The sequence below is a fragment of the Sinocyclocheilus rhinocerous genome, unplaced genomic scaffold (genome assembly GCF_001515625.1).
Source record: "Sinocyclocheilus rhinocerous isolate Xijiao unplaced genomic scaffold, SAMN03320098_v1.1 scaffold350, whole genome shotgun sequence".
Lineage (NCBI taxonomy): Eukaryota > Metazoa > Chordata > Actinopteri > Cypriniformes > Cyprinidae > Sinocyclocheilus > Sinocyclocheilus rhinocerous.
The window spans coordinates 659,395-676,459 of NW_015637528.1; the positions used below are offsets into that span (position 1 = coordinate 659,395).

The 17,065-nt window shown below is 34.7% G+C and overlaps 1 protein-coding gene across 2 annotated transcripts in view; it reads right to left on the minus strand.

Annotated features, from left to right (window-relative positions):
- The window catches only part of LOC107748868 (caskin-2-like), a 55,238-nt gene extending 43,223 nt beyond the window's left edge, over positions 1-12,015 (minus strand). For both annotated transcript variants that reach the window (XM_016563856.1, XM_016563855.1), the window contains exons 1-2: positions 11,786-12,015; positions 6,531-7,037 (exon numbers count right to left, since the gene is read on the minus strand). In XM_016563856.1, the coding sequence (XP_016419342.1) occupies positions 6,531-6,624 (94 nt within the window). In that variant the 5' untranslated portion in view covers positions 6,625-7,037; positions 11,786-12,015. The remainder of the gene's footprint in view (positions 1-6,530; positions 7,038-11,785) is intronic.
- Positions 12,016-17,065: the final 5,050 nt, after the last annotated feature.

The following is a 17,065-nucleotide window of genomic DNA, read 5'->3' on the forward strand; positions in this document are numbered from 1 at the left end:
CTTTGTTCCTGAATGAATCAGTCGTTTGAATGAATCAGTTGAATCTCAATGATTCATTAACAGTCACTTGCTGTCACTTACTGGCGGTTTTAATTTCACATTTTGACTATTTTTTCATGTTTTAAATTATTTCAAATATCAGTATTCAACGTTTTGTGTTAAAAACTAAACATTAGGCCTATTTATGCATCTGTAACTGCAGTTTAAATGCATCCATGTCCCCTCTGAGATAGAGATACATTAAACTGTGTAAATACATCTAAATATCACTTCAGATGCAGATTCCAGAAATGTTTTCTTACGTTGGAATGAAAGAAACTAAGTACCGGATGAAGTGCTTCTTATTCATACCCAAAAAATGCTGAATGGAAGAAAGAGTTCAAACTGAACACAATCTTGCTACTCAAGCTGTGTATGAACATTTTTATATATATATATATTTATTTGCTTCTTTTCCATTTTGCATTTACTTGTACTTTTACTTTCAATACTTAAGTACGTTTAAGATTTAAAAAATACTTTTCGTACTTAAGTACAATAAATATCAAATACTTTAAGACTTTTACTCAAGTAATATTCTAAACGGTGACTTCAACTTCTACCAAAGTCATTTTCTGGTAAGATATCTGTACTTTTACTTGAGCATGGCTTTCAGGTACGTTATACACCACTGATGTTAGCTAAACTGCAGCAAAGCGGAGCTTGAGGTACACAGTGTTCTCTGGTTTATTCAGCATTATTCTGGCCTCGGGCAAGTCTGCAGTACTCTTCCGAGTATAAGTCATCTGTGTCAGGAAGATAACGTTTGTATACTCATTCACAGGCAGAAAATAATTACAGTAATCTCAAAACTTATCTGTGACATGCCAAAAACTGCATCTGTGTGTCTGACGGACACAACAAATGCAGGATAAGGAGATAAGACCCCCACAGAAAATAAACAGTGCGTGAGTCACACACACAAACAGGATGATTTCAGCCATTCAACTGTTCAGCTTGAATGCTGATTTATTATTTTCAGAATGTTATTCGGTATTGTTTCAGGACATTGACACATTATTGTGACACATTGACTCATGTGGAGGTCACAACAGGGTCACTTCTTTTTTTCTGAAATTCTCAGAAAAAAAAGACATTTTTGAAAGTGGTTTTGTCAATAAATCTTTTGTGATCTTTATCAAATATTACATAGTACTGTTCAAAACTTTTTTTTTTAAAGATATCAGCTTTCATTGAGCTTAGAAACATTAAATTGATTGTCAAAAGTGACAATAAAGACATTTATAATGTTTGAAAAGATTATCTTTTCAAATAAATGCTGTTCTCTTAAACTTTCTTTTCAAAAATCCTGAAAAAATGCATCATGGTTTCCATAAAAAAAATGTTAAAGGTCCCCTGAAATGCTTAGAAATACGCAGCGTTACTCTATGTGTTGACGTCATTTTAACTGAAACAGGAAGACAGGGCGGGACATATCAAGCGAATAACTGGGTGCCAAGAGCACTAAACCATAGAAGTTCAAGAAACATAACTCTCAAACTATAAAGACTGTAAATGATACATCTGCCGATTCTTCTGCTGATACAAAATTGTTGGTTATTGTTATGCATATTGTTGAGCCTGTACAGTGTAGAGTCTCTATCTAATGTACACTACAGTTCAAAAGTTTGGGGTCAGTAAGATTTTATTAATGTTTTTGAAATAAGTGTCTTATGCTCATCAAAGCTGCATTTATTTGATTAAAATGCAGTAAAAACAGGAATATTTTTTAAATAATATTACAATTTACAATAAATATTTTCTATGTGAATATATATTAAAATATAATTTATTCCTGTGATGCAAAGCTGAATTTTCAGTGTCTTCAGTGTCACATGATCTTCAGAAATCATTCTATCATGCTGATTTGCTTCTCAAGAAACATTTCTGATGTCACTTTAATGTCACTTTTTTATTAATTTATTGCAATAAAACTTCTAATTTCTTTAAAATATTAAATAAAATCTTACTGACCCCAAACTTTTGAACAGTAATGTGCATTGTGGCCAAACCGGACGTGACAGTTTTCAACTCTGACAGAGGAAATTCTGCACGCACAACTGGATTTTGGATGAAATTTCACTCTGGGTGGAGACACTCAGTTGAAGCAGCAAAAACAGAAATCAAAAAACGCGCCTGTCAGTCACAGCAGGCTGAGACAAAAACTCTTTACATGGCTTTTATTGTTTGTCGCTTTATCACGTTGTGTCTAGCTCCCTTGAATAACATGTATGCCAACAAACATCCCAGCACTAAAAACAACAGGACTTAAAGGATCAAACGTCTGGGATAAAATCTGAAATAATAGAGGATTACACCACAGATTTAACACAGAGCATTATCACACACACAAACAAATTACTGTACAATCCCACCCAACCTCAAACCTCAGAGACAGTGGACGGAAATTCCAACCCTGAAGCTTAAAGGGTTAGTTCACCCAAAAATGAAAAATTGGCTCGTGTTTTACTCACCCTCGAAGCATCCTAGATGTATATGACTTTCTTCTTTCAGACGAATCCAGTCGGAGTTATATTAAAAATTGTCCTGGCTAGTCCAAGCTCTATCATTGCAGTCAGTGGGTGTTGCAGTTGAACAGTCCACAAGTCGTCAAATAAAGCGCGCAAATTCATAATAAAATGTGCCTCACACGGCTCCGGGGGGGTGAATAAAGGCCTTCTGTAGTGAATGCGTTTTTGTAAGAAAAATATCCATATTTCAAATGTAATAAACACTTTTCTCTCACTTCCGTTATCTGTCATACACAGAAGGCGTTCCGTCGGATGTCGCAAGACGTATGTGCAGCGCGCGCGCCTCTGAGATATGCTAGTCTCGCGAGTCCCCTGTCTTCTCATGGATAATTACAAGCACCTTCACAAACACATGAAAAGGTCACCTGCAAAGTGCAAAGGTATATTTAGGGTCGTTCCAGGTGTGAAGTCGTGCATTTAGCATGAGAGTTTTTTTTCTGCCAGCACAACTGTCTCATGATGTAAATATAAAATGGAAGTTCAGAAAAGAAGCTGAATAAACTTTCAGATTTTTATTAATTTATTTTATATTTATTACATTAAAATTAAATGTTCTATTATTATTATTATTATTATTATATACACTACCTTCAAAAGTTTGGGGTCGGTATGTTTTATTATTAATGTTTAAAGTCTCCCATGCTCACTAAGGCTGCATTCATATGATCTAAAATACAGTAAAAACAGGAATGTTGTAAAATATTATTACAATTTAAAATAACTGTTTTCTATGTGAATATATGTGACCCTGGAGCACAAAACCAGTCATAAGGGTAAATTTTTCGAAATAGAGATTTATACATCACCTGAAAGCTGAATAAATAAGCTATCAATAAGTATTGATGTATGGTTTGTTAGGATAGGACAATATTTGGTCGAGATACAACTATTTGAAAATCTGGAATCTGAGGGTGCAAAAAAATCTAAATATTGAGAAAATCATCTTTAAAGTTGTCCAAATGAAGTTCTTAGCAATGCATATTACTAATCAAAAATTAAGTTTTGATATATTTACGGTAGGAAATTTACAAAATATCTTCAAGGAACATGATCTTTACTTAATATCCTAATGATTTTTGGCATAAAAGAAAAATCGATCATTTTGACCCATACAATGTATTGTTGGCTATTGCTACAAATATACCCCAGCGACTTAAGACTGCTTTTGTGCTCCAGGGTCACATATATTAAAATGTAATTTATTTCTGTGATCAAAGCTGAATTTTCAGCATCATTACTCCAGTCTTCAGTGTCACATGATCTTCAGAAATCATTCTGATATGCTGATTTGCTGCTCAAGAAACAGTTCTTGTTGAAAGTTGAAAGCAGTTGAGCTGCTTAATATTTTTGAGGAAATCCTGATAGATTTCTTCAGGATTCTTTAATGAATAGAACGTTATAAAAACAGCATTTATTTGAAATAGACATATTTTGAAACACATTTACAGTTATGTTTGATCAATTTAATGTGTTCTTGCTGAATAAAAATATTTTCTTTCAAAAAAATGAAAAAAACTTGCTGACCACAAACTTTTGAACAGCAGAGTTTACTATTCAATTTAATTTTAACTATTGCTGAACACTGTTTTTAACATTTCATAAAAGAAATAAGCCACTCTGTATAACAATATGCCTAACAACACATCTTTACCATATTAAAAACACTGCAATATTCAGCTTTTAGTGGCATATTGCTTTTACAGCTGTCTTTATATGTTATCACAACAGACTCCGACAGAGAAAAGCCCCCATTTCTCTTCTGACGCCTAACCGTTTGGGAGGTCTTATTGGGGTGGAGCATCTGTCTTTCCCTTTACAGACTCCCACTGGACCACATCACAGAGAACATGGGGTCTTCATGCTGGAGTTGAACTCTCAATGCACGGCCATAAAGAGATAAAAGTACAACGCAAACACAGAGTCTGTTGATGTTATCAGGACCCAGTTGGCAAGGTGTTCCAAAGGCCAATCCCGCTGCTCTTACAGAGATCACAAACCAGGAGAAACAATACACTTCCAGCAAAGACTAACTGGTGGGACGGAGAAAACAGGCATGAAGTCATTCATGTTAGACCATTAGAAAGCTAAAGTGGACAGAGACACGCTTAACCAAAACAAGTCACCACTGATCACTGTTGAGCAGACAAGCGGGGTCCTGAACTTTGACTCCCTGAAATAAGCTCTTATCGTCAACCAGTGAAATGAAAAGTAAATGGGCCATGTGTAAGTAAATAATGTTTGATCACTGTTCCTAATGACTTTATATGTCATGAATATGTCTGCGACAATTCTCTAGAAAGCGCCGCAGATTTCCACAGAATTCAAAGTTCGCCACCCATTGCATGTTTGTAATTTGATCATGCTTTCAACCATCAATTAACATGCTTGCCCATGTTTAAATGGATAGTTAACCCAAATTTATAATTATGGCTTTATTGACCTACCATTATTCCAAACCTGCATGACCTTATTTCTTCCATGAAACAGAATTTCAGCAGATTGTAGCCTAAATATTTCAGTCTGTTCCTCACTTGAAGCTACTGTATGGTTTAAGAAGACATGGAATATAGTGTACAAGCAATATTGATTAACTTTATATGGTTTTTTGGTCATTTATGGACCTTTACTGCTCCTGATCACCATTTACTTTTACAGTGTGTAAAAAGCAGCATGAACATTCTGCTAAATATCTTCCTTTGTGTTCTATGGAAGAAATAAAGTCATACAGGTGACCTGTATGACCTGAGGGTCAATAAATTATTGAGTTATGTGTGAACTATTCCTTAAAATCCATCTTGCAGAATGTCCCTCACAATTCATGGAGAAAATGTGAAAAAAAATATGCAGAATCTGTACAGTCATGAGCACCATTGTAGACCACTTCAGAGCAATACATGCATATCGAGAATTTTTTTGGGACATCACCCAGCCCTAGTCATGGGTATATGAATATTATAATAACAGGATCATCAGAAGAACTAACTGTTCGCAGCTCATCTTTTAGCACCCTGGTGGTAGAACAATTGCCAATGAGGGTCTGCATTAGGGCTGTCAAAAAAAATTCGAATTTCGAATATTCGTCGAATTTAAAATAAAAATCCACATTCGAATGCAAAAACGTTGCATTCGAATTTTAGGTGTGCGTTAAGGAGGCAGCCTTATCAGTGGCGCACGAGATGCGATGACAATGTAAGTGTCGTTGCATTTTAATGTTTTTGTTAGCCTATCCAGTTGAAGCCACTAGATGCGGCGCTGCTGCGTTGTTCGTTAAAAATATTGCGGGAAAAGAGAACATCAATGCGGAGAAGATCATGTTTACGTAAAAACTGAAACCAAGCCGTTCACACAGAACGCATATTTAGCGCATTTTCTAGAGGGACATCTATCACCGTTGCACTCGCGTCTCGCACAAAAGGGCCGCATGTTTAGAAAGCCATGTAAAATTAATGCAAGTTTAACTTTGAAAAACCATATCTCGAGACTTTATGGCCGGGTTTTTTCCCCATCCCACTGCAACTCGTGTTTTTAAATGAAAAATGTACTCTGTGTGATTGGCTTTCGGTCCTTTGTATTAAACTATGCATACATACATGATGCTGTTTTGTTTATAGTTGTTTAAGCAACTTAATTATAATTGGTTTATAAACGTTATTTTAAACATTATTTTTTCACAGATAGTCATGTTATATTACGCTTTGAATAAACGTGCATTAGTAATATTTTGCTCGATGCGCCCTCTTGTGGCCTCAGAAGAGAAGCCAAAAGCTTTTCTTCACCCTAACTGAAATGATGCATTTTAAATTCTAATATAATTCGAATTTTGATAATATTTAAGTAAAAAATTCAAATTTAGTTTTTCAGCCATTTTGACAGCCCTAGTCTGCAAAAGCAAAGATCTTCATGGATACACATTTTGTCAAATGCAGTGATAGGACAGGGAGGAAATGTACTGTTACTCACTGCTTTTGCAGGCTTTGACCTTGGCCAGCAGTTTCTGTGTAGTAGCTAGATCTCCATTCTTGACCGCTTGGAGAAGATCCTGCTCTTTTCCCATGATCTCCACCAGCGTCCCACAAGAGTCCTGCTCCTCCCTTATACCTCCATACAGCGGCGCAACCACGGCATGAACCTATCCCAGAATCCTCTCTTTCGATAGTGCTACAGTCGAGGTAGGTGACAGCCAGACGTCTGAGGGAACCACAAGTAACCAGATATCAGAACAATCACGTCATCAGAATCAGCAGACTTCAGCTCTCCGTCTGGTTACGGACACGGAAGGTCGGAGAAATGGAAAATCTATTTCGCCTTATGAATTGCCTTCTGGTTTTTCGTTCTCAGTTTCCAGAGCCTTTTCAGGGTAACAAAGTCGGGTTTGGTCGCGTGGAGCTCAGTTTCTGGGAACGCAGAGGCCCTGCTGATGTGGTTTAGAAAGCTGAGAAGACTGGAGTGGCACAAGCAGACCAAATCCTGAAAAAGGAGTGGGCAAGAAAAATAGTACTGTTAATCCATCAGCCAAGTACAGTGCATGAGCAAATCAGCAAGAGGGAGAAAGTAATGCTTAGAACAGAAGCCTACTATGACGCTCTGACAGCAAGCCTTTGAGATCAAATAAAGACTCTTTTCACCTTTCAAACTTGAACAATTCCCTCTCAAGGAAAGGTTACAGATGCTTCATGCTTAAAGGGATAGTTCACACAAAACTGTACATTCTGTTATCATTTAGTCACCCTGTATGACTCAAACCTGTATGACTTTCTTCAGTGGAACACAAAAAAGATATGCTACTGTTCAAAAGTTTGTTTGTTTGTTTGTTTTTAAAGAAATTAATTATTTTTATTCAGCAAGGACACATAATGTCTTAAAATGTCTTATAATAGACAAGTCTCGTAAAATACATTTAGATTATTATAAGAAAATCTATTTCAAATAAATGTTAAATTCATCTTTATATTCATCAAAGAATCCTAAAATGTATCACAGTTTTCAAAATAAAAATAGCAGCACAACCATTTTAATATTAATTGAAAAAAAAGTTTATTGAGCAGCAAATCAGCATATTAGAACGTTTTCTGAAGGATCATGTCTGAAGACTGGAGTAATGACGCTGAAAATTCAGCTTTGCATCACAGGAATAAATTACAACTTCAAGAATGCTAAAGTAGGAAACTGTTATTTTAAGTTGTAATAATATTTCACAATATTACTGTTTTTACTGTAAATAAATGCAGCCTTGGTGAGCAGAAGAGATTTCTTTCAAAAACAATAAAAAATATTACCGAACCCATTATTTTGTATTCTGTATTTTGAACTGTTTTGTCTAAGTCAGTGGGGTTCAAAATAACACTGGACCCCCATTGACATTTATTGCATGGACAAAAACATTTATTTTTATTATTACTTATTACATGATGTGATGTTACTCTGTCACCCCACTTCCATCTTTAATCATTGTGTGTGACAGACATCTGACAAAAGGTGGCGAGACTTGCCCAAAAACAGGTGGTAGCTATGACAAAAACACATACCTATAAGTATGCGATTGCACATTTAAATTGTGTTGGCCAAGCATTCGTAACTGCGTTTACATGCCTAACCCCAAATATGAGCAGCTGTAGTAGTAGTAGTAATTGCCTTAACATCACTATTTAAAAAAACTGCTGAGACTAGTATTCTAAGTCTCAGATAACATTTAAACAAGCCAAAAGAAACATGTTAACTAAAGAAGTCTTGATGGCATAACATCTCAAACATACTTGCTGTCAAAGCAAAAAAAAAATGTAAATCACAGGCTTAACGATAAGTGTGGTCAGTAAAGGGAAAGAGAAGAAAAAAAAAACAATAATCATATACAGCGCAGCACATGGCAACTCCACATTCAGCGGTCAGGCTGCCCAGTGTCTCGGTCACAGCGTGAGCATTAAATGAGCACCACGCGGCTTTCTAATAATCACTCCTCCATTATATAACGCTGCACGATCTTGCCTTCTCTACACACCCAAAACACTCTGAGGGACTGAGCAAAGCTGTCACTCTCAATAGCTGTAATCTCGCCCTCTTTCGTTTCCCTCAGGGCCAATAGTCTTTACGCGCTGCTGCTTTGTTGCCAAACCAACGTGTGAGTTTTTGAGCCAGGGTGGAGTGCTGTTATGATGGGTTTATAATGTTTTGATTGAACTTTATGAGCATGTTTACAGATGCTCTTTATTGTGGGGAAAGCCACAGTTCAAAAAAGAAAAGAGGAGGAACAGGACAGGTGAATGTGAAGGTGGATTGAACTGCTTTGACTGATGAAAATATCTCACAAACAGGAATAACGGTTAGACAAGCCCAGTAACTGGCCCTCATGTTTACAAACCATCATTTGATTTTAGGGATGCAAAAACATAAGCATTGGGTTGCCAGAACAACGAGTCGCTAATCATGGTTTTCTCAAGTACTTCTGGGAAGTTTGTGTTTATGAGTTGGGAAGTGGTAATTACGACGTCAGGTCTGTTCAGATCACTTTGGCTGAAGCAAGATGACAATGTAGCTACTCTACACTGTAAAAAATTCCGTAAAATTTACGGTAAAAAAACGGCAGCTGTGGTTGCCAGAATTTTACCGTAAAAAATACGGTAGCAACGTTTTACGGTTTTACGGTTTTAACTTAAATTTACAGTTAAATACCGTAATTTCATTAACTGATATAATGTTAATATACCGACCTATTGAAGTACTGAAATCTGTTCTGTACCTTTGTAATACACTGATAACCACCAAATGCAGGTGAGTTTTTCACCGTATATAGTAGGGGAATTTACCGTTAACCATTTAACAGGTTTTTACTGTAGCATTTTTACAGTCTTTTACCGTTAAATTCATGGTCATTTTTTACAGTGTACAAAAACAACTCTACTTTTTTAACTCTACTTCTACAAAACGATTGATAAAAAAATGCACATTAGGTGTGTTTTTGCTTTATGTTTTTACTCAATTTCGGAACTGAACCATTATTTCTAGTGTGATTGTACAATTGTATTTTGTACATGCAACTTGTAAATGAAAAAACATTACATTTCAACAAATTGACCATAAATACAGAAGCTGCATCCATTGTGTGTGATATTTTCTCAATATTTTCATCATTACAACTTTCTGGTGGCGTTCATGTGCCTTTAACTGGTAAATACGATCTTTCCGACATGACTTGAACACATTATCAGTCTTTATCAAACTTAATAATTAGGCTGGTTTACGATAAACCTGATCCCTATAAGATGCGGTTCTTAGAGGACGTTTACATGAAACGTGTTCAATAAAAACACCTTCACTGAGCTCAATAAATAGACGTTTTTCAAAGTTGCACAATGGCTAAATTGACACATTAGAAACTGGCGGGAAACTCAAAAAATGCAGGTGCCAAAAATGTCCATCTGAATGTGTATGGCTGTAGTTGTACTGCTTTAAAAGAAATCAATTTAAAGACACAACATCTCTGAGAGGACAGAACTTCTCCTAAATCAAAAGAATGCTATCAGCATTAAAGCACCAAGGGTAAAAATAAAAAAAAAATGTAAATGAAAATTTTACATTTTGAAAAATATTGCTTTGTTCAGTTCTTTTTGTTATAAGAAAAAAAGTTATTAAACCTGTTATATGACAACACTTTTTTTTTTTTGCAACTTTTTTCCCAATATCATGATAATACCGTATACCGTGATAAAAGCCTCAGCAATTATCACAACATTAAAAATTGAATCGGTCACATGCCTAATCTCGGGACAGTCTTTAGTGTAGGGTTTTGAACTGTGTGCGTTCTTGCCATCAGTTAATTAATGTTGACATGATGTTATTTTCTTGCAGCTTCAGAGTGATCAGTTTCATGGCTTTTATGGCTCAGGTTACTTGCACTCTTAAAAATAATTGCAACTGCTGCAAAACCCCTATTTAGCACCTTTATTTTTAAGAGTGTGAGATAAAAAGCAAAATCAGGACCTGAGCACACATGACGGGGTGAGGGTTGCATACTTCTGGGGCTGCGTTTGACAGTGAGTAACTTCCATTGAGATAGATGGAGATGCTAATAGATGGCTTTCTGCAAACTATTACAGACCTCCTTGTGCTGAACAGACATCTCTGAACACCTACAGGTTCAGTCCTGGAGTAACCTGAGGTTGATCAAGGACGCAATGGTGATTTGTGACCCGGGAGCACAAAAGCAGTCTTAAGTCGCTGGGGTATATTTGTAGCAATAGCCAACAATACATTGCATGGGTCAAAATGATTGATTTTTCTTTTATGCCAAAAATCATTAGGATATTAATTAAAGATCATGTTTCATGAAGATATTTTGTAAATTTCCTACCGTAAATATATCAAAACTTAATTTTGGATTAGTAATATGCATTGCTAAGAACTTCATTTTGACAACTTTAAAGGCGATTTTCTCAATATTTTGATTTTTTTTGCACCCTCAGATTCCAGATTTTCAAATAGTTGTATCTCAGCCAAATATTGTCCTATCCTAACAAATCAATACTATACATCAATGGAAAGCTTATTTATTCAGCTTTATGACTGGTTTTGTGGTCCGTCTAGGGTCACATTTATCAACTCTTGGGAGGTTTACAACTATATCTTTAGGTTACAAGTCTAGATGTTTACTACACAACCCCTTCAGTCCAGACAGAAAGAGTCTAAGCACAGACATCACATGGGTGCCAAAATAAACAAACAATGATAAATCATATTTATGCACACCATACAACAATAAACCAAACAATAACTGCTGCTAGTTGAAGTTAGCACACTATAAACTCTTCAGTTTGTATAGTTGATATACATTTGGCAGATTTTTATTCAATCTTCAGACAGAGATCCTTACAAAAAAAAATCACTATGGTAACCGCCAAATATCAGAGTTTTAGTTACTACAGCTGAACTGAGGTCAGTTATAAATACATAAATACATAAATAAACACAAAGCTTAATTACTACTTTACAATATAAACAATAAGCATTGTATTTTCGCAGAAACTCTAGTAATTTTGCTTGAGAAAACTAGAAAATGAAACCATAATTTGGTGAAGTGTCACATCTATCAAACATTAGCGCGATAACTACCGATTTAAACACTTCTAACAAAAAATACAATTAGTTTTCACAATATTGTAAGACTTGAGTTCATTATTTAGCACCAATAACACTTCTCCATTAATTATGATGAACGCACTTACCATTCAATTAGAGTGAAGTATTCGTTTTCGATGTAGGCTGGAGCCGTAACAGCGGGGCCAGGTTCAGTCGCTCGTTCACTCCAGACACAACAGCAGCGAGCTCGGTCCCCTTCAGTCAACTCTTAAACGCACTTCGCTGTAAGTGTGAACTCTCTTGACCGCTTCTACTCGCGCTCGAGTCTTTAATAAGTTATTTTCTCGGCAGTCCGTGTCGATAAACTCCAGACTGAGCGTCGGCTGCGATGATTCCAGATTTTCAAATAGTTGTATCTCATCCAAATATTGTCCGATCCTAACAAAACCATACATCAATGGAGAGCTTATTTATTCAGCTTTCAGATGATGTATAAATCTCAATTTCGAAAAATTGACACTTAAGACATATGATAAATGGACAAAAGTTTATCAAAGAATATATATAAAAAACATTTATTACAGCAATTAGATAATTTAAACAACCAACATAGGTAATGAATGCATGAGACACACAAATAAGGCAAACATTGACATGCTACATTAATAGTGGCATAAAAAGTGCTGCAATTGTTACATTAAAGAGCTATTATATCTGTTTTAACCCATAAAAAAAAAGTGTTGGTATAAATTAATGTATTTAGGTTGAAATAATATTAATTTAGGTGTTAATTTAAATGTTCCCATTTTTCGGTTCCTTTTTTTTTTTTTTACATTTTTTAAATTTTTGTACAGAACAATAAAATGAATGTGGAGAGCATTAGATCATTTGGATTTGTGAGAATTTGATGAATAATGGTTGAGTTCACATCAGCATACATATGTTTACATCCACCTATTTTTTTTTGTGAATTTTGGAATATTGCATATTAAACACTGGATGGAAATGCCAAGGTGTGCATAAATTCAAATAATGTTCATAAAAAAAACTTATATGCTCAATTAGATCTTATAATGTTTTTTTAAGTAAGAAAACATGCACATAAACTGCTGAATAAATTCCTTGATACTCATCAAAAAATCATGTGACTTTGCTTCAGCAGATCATGCGATTAGATAACTGAACTAAACAGCACACCTATCTCGTCGCACACAATCTCAAATGTTATTTTCATCATTTTAAAAATGCCTGAGCCAAAGTTGGTCATCAAAGTGATTTGGTATAATCACCTCTTATAACTGTCTCACAGAACAGAATTCCAGAACTAAAATAACCAGACAGCTTTTATTATTGCGAAAGTTGTTTATTTAGTAAGAAAAAAAGAGCCATGGGCTTCCCCGGTTGCAGCAACTTTCATTTTTATTATTGATACTTTCTCCCAGTTTCCCTGGAAGTGATGATTTTATTCTCTTGAGCATGGGATGGAAAGTGCTTTATTGGCAAATGTAATATTCTAATTTTGCGCATAAGTTAAATTGGCAACTTTTGGATGGAACCATAGCTATTGAGATCTTCAAGTTGATTTCAGACTTTAGTATCCTGGCAAATGCAAGCATGGTTTGAGACATTGTTAATATTCCTCTTTAGACTTTAAAGGAAACGTGAAATTACTGAGGGGATGGATTCTCAAGAGAAAAATCTGAAAAGCAGAAGACATTAGCAAAAGTCTCCATTTGTTCCTCATTTAATCATATTGCTCTATTTAGGTGAAAGAAATGATATTATTTGTGATTTGTCTTTCCTTTGGGTCTATTGCTCATCGCCAAAAACACGCATTCACTTGTTGTTGCTTTATAGTAACTTAAAACTAATGGAACTCAGAGTTTTTGTACAATGTACTGAGAATAATGCGAACATGAACCTGTCTGAAGAAGTTCAATCATCAATGGGCTCATTTATATGCTTAAACTTGCATGTGCACACAAACACTGATCTAAAAAATGACCGTGAATTTAACGGTAAAAGATTGTAAAAATGTGACAGTAAAAACCTGTTAAATGGTTAACGGTAAATTCCCCTACTATATACGGTGAAAAACTGTATTGGACATTACATGTATTGGACATTAATTTTACGGTAGTATACCGTTTTTGGAAGTGGAAAAAGACTTCCGGGGTATACCACAAACAGATGTTGCACACCTGGGGCATGTTTAAATAAAGCAGTTAATGTCACTATCACAGTGATCACAAGCTAAAACATAGGGTGAAACTAGCACCTTGAAGTAAAGAACAGTTTTTATAGATAGGCGAACAGATGCACTGCACAAAGCAAAGGATATTCTGAAAACATAATAAAGTGCCATCAACTTTTGCAAGCCGATCATTGTGACATATTTGGCAATAGTTCCCCTCATAACTTTATCATTACTTAGCCTTAAGTCATTCTAACCCTGTAATATTTTCTCTTTTTTGTCGGTCAAATCAAACAGGGATCCTAAGTAAACTGTCCAAGTGTCTGTTGAAATGCATGGTGAGTTGAGATGTTTTAACGCTTTTGAAAGAAGTCTCTATATGCTCACCAAGCCTGCATTTATTTGATCAAAAACACAGTAAAAACAGTAATTTTGTAAAATATTAATACAATTTAAAATAACTGATATCTATTTGAATATATTTTTAATTAATTTAATAATTAATTATGACATTAATTTAAAATTTAAATCAAATTCCTGTGATGCAAAGCTAAATTTTCAGCATCATTACTCCAGTCTTCAGTGTCACGTGATCCTTCAGAAATCCTTCTAATATACAGATTTGCTGTTCAGTTATTATTGGTGCTCATTTATTAATAATGGTTATTTTTATTATTAGTGCTGCTCAATGTTTTTGTAGAAACATGATAATTTTTTAGGATTCTTTGATGAATCGAAAGTTCAGTGAACAGTATTTATTGGAAAATTACTTTTTTAGTAATATTATAAAAATCTTTATACTTTCACATTTAATAAACTAATGTGTCCTTGCTGAATAAAAGTATTGATTTTTTTCTTTTCTTTTCTTTTTAATCTTACCCCAAACTTTTAAAGGGTTGTGTATCATGGTTTCCACAAAAATATTAAGCAGCATGACCTGTTTTCAACATCGATAATAATCAGAAATGTTTCTTGAGCAGCAAATCAGCATATTAGTATGATTTCTGAAGGATCATGTGACACTGAAGACTGGAGTAATGATGCTGAAAATTCAAAAAAAAATATATTTTTTAAATTCAAATAGAAAATAGTTCATTCAAATTGTAATATTTCACTATATTACAGTTTTTATTGTATTTTTGATCAAATAAATGCAGCCTTGGTGAGCATAAGAGACTTTTAAAAACATTAACACTTTTTAAAAAAAAGTTCCAATCATTGTACTTCAAGTGTCATCAATCTAGCCTCTGTAGATCCTCCAGCTCATCGCCAGAGGGCTCCCTCACCTGAGTATTGACTATTATCTCCCTGGACTCCATTTCCCATAAACCCCATAACTGGATGCTATCTCACCTGTTCCCCATTGCCTGGACACCTCCACAGTCTCATTGTGAGATCTTCTTTTGCTCTGACTGACAATTCTGAGCGTTATTCTGTTACTGTTTGCTTTGCCCGTATTTGACCCTGAACTGTTATGACACTTTGCTGCCTGCTTGGATATTTCTTTTATTTAGTGATGGTGAAATGAAGCTTTGTGAAGCACAGAGGCTTTCCCTTCAACTGTATCGTAAAATGGTTCATTACTCAACGCTTTTCAACATGGAAAATGGTGCCTTTGCGTCCCAGTTTCAAATAATAACTCAATTTGTGCTATGAAAACCATATAAAGCAAAAAAATAAATAAATAAATGTCATTGTACATATACAAAGTATGAATAAATAAGTATGTGAATAAATGAATGAAAAAATAAGCATGGTTCATGTAGGCATATGTTTAAAAATAAATTAATATTATTGTGGAATGGTCAGTTGAAGTGTTTTTGAAATGGGGATTAATACAAACAACATGCACAAAACCACACATGTAAATATTTATTGGTATTATGATTTATTCTTATCAAAGAAGTGAATGACAATTGAAACCTGCGCAAGGGGTTCATGTTATTTGAATCAGAACACAAAGCTGCTTGCCCTGACCCTGTGCCTAATTTTTGACTAGACTGCATACAGACTGAATAGGAGAGGTTCAAGAACCGAACCTTGGGGGACACCACGTCATTGAGGTCCATTTAACGTTGTCTATGTTTGCACAGTAACCCCTGTCTTCAAGATATGACCTAAAAGAGACAAATCCAGTTTTCCAGTTTGTCTAAGAGTGTATTGTGATTGAGAGTGCAGCACTAAAAATCAGTAAGATCAGCAATGATATTTTACCTGACTCAATATTTAGTTGAATAGAAGCATGGTCTGTGTGCTGTAATGTGATGGGACACCAGATTGGCAATTGTCCAAGTAACTGTTTGAGTTAAGTTATTTGGCTTATTGAAAACAACCTTCTCAATGATGTTGCCTGTAAAAGTTGCAGTAGAAGCAGGGTGCACCAGAACAACTGAATCGTTAATTAATTAGTAATGAGTATTAATTAATTAGTTATTTGTAACAGATCATTTCAAAAAAACTTTTTTGGCAGTTTCATTATGCAATCTTTTTACCTACACTGTAAAAAAAAATTCTGTAGTTTTTACAAAATAATTTTGGCAGCTGTGGTTCCCAGAATAATTTTGTAAAAAATACAGAAAAACTGTAAACACATTTACGGCCAAAACCTGTAAATTTTACAGTATAAAACTTTAATTTACAAACAAGAAAATTTGAATGTAAACCAGTAAATTCAACAATGCACACTGCTATTAAAATCTGTTTTGTACCTTTAACATACTGACAACCACCATAATAATGCAGGTGGTAAAAGAGAAAGCCACATGAAGAATCAAAGCTCATCACAAGTAGCTTCGCCACAAGCAGAAGTATAGAAGGTGCACAGAGTCATTCATGCAAACACAAAACACCATCATGGTAACACACATGATACTTAAATAATGCATTAAACAACAGAAGATGTAACATAAAGCCCAAATATACATAACTAATAACAAAAACTATTAAAAAAACATGATTTAAACAAAATACTTTCAAATGTGGAGTATCATGCAGGGAATTCTGGGAATATCAGTTTACAGTTTTTGACTGTAAATTATACATTGATTTGTTATTTTTACTTCTAAAAACTGTAAAATTAACAGCATTTTACTGTAAAATTACATGAAATGTCTGGTTAGATATGTTACAGTTTTTTTACTCCAGTCTTCAGTGTCACGTGATCCTTCAGAAATCCTTCTAATATACAGATTTGCTGTTCAGTTATTATTGGTGCTCATTTATTAATAATGGG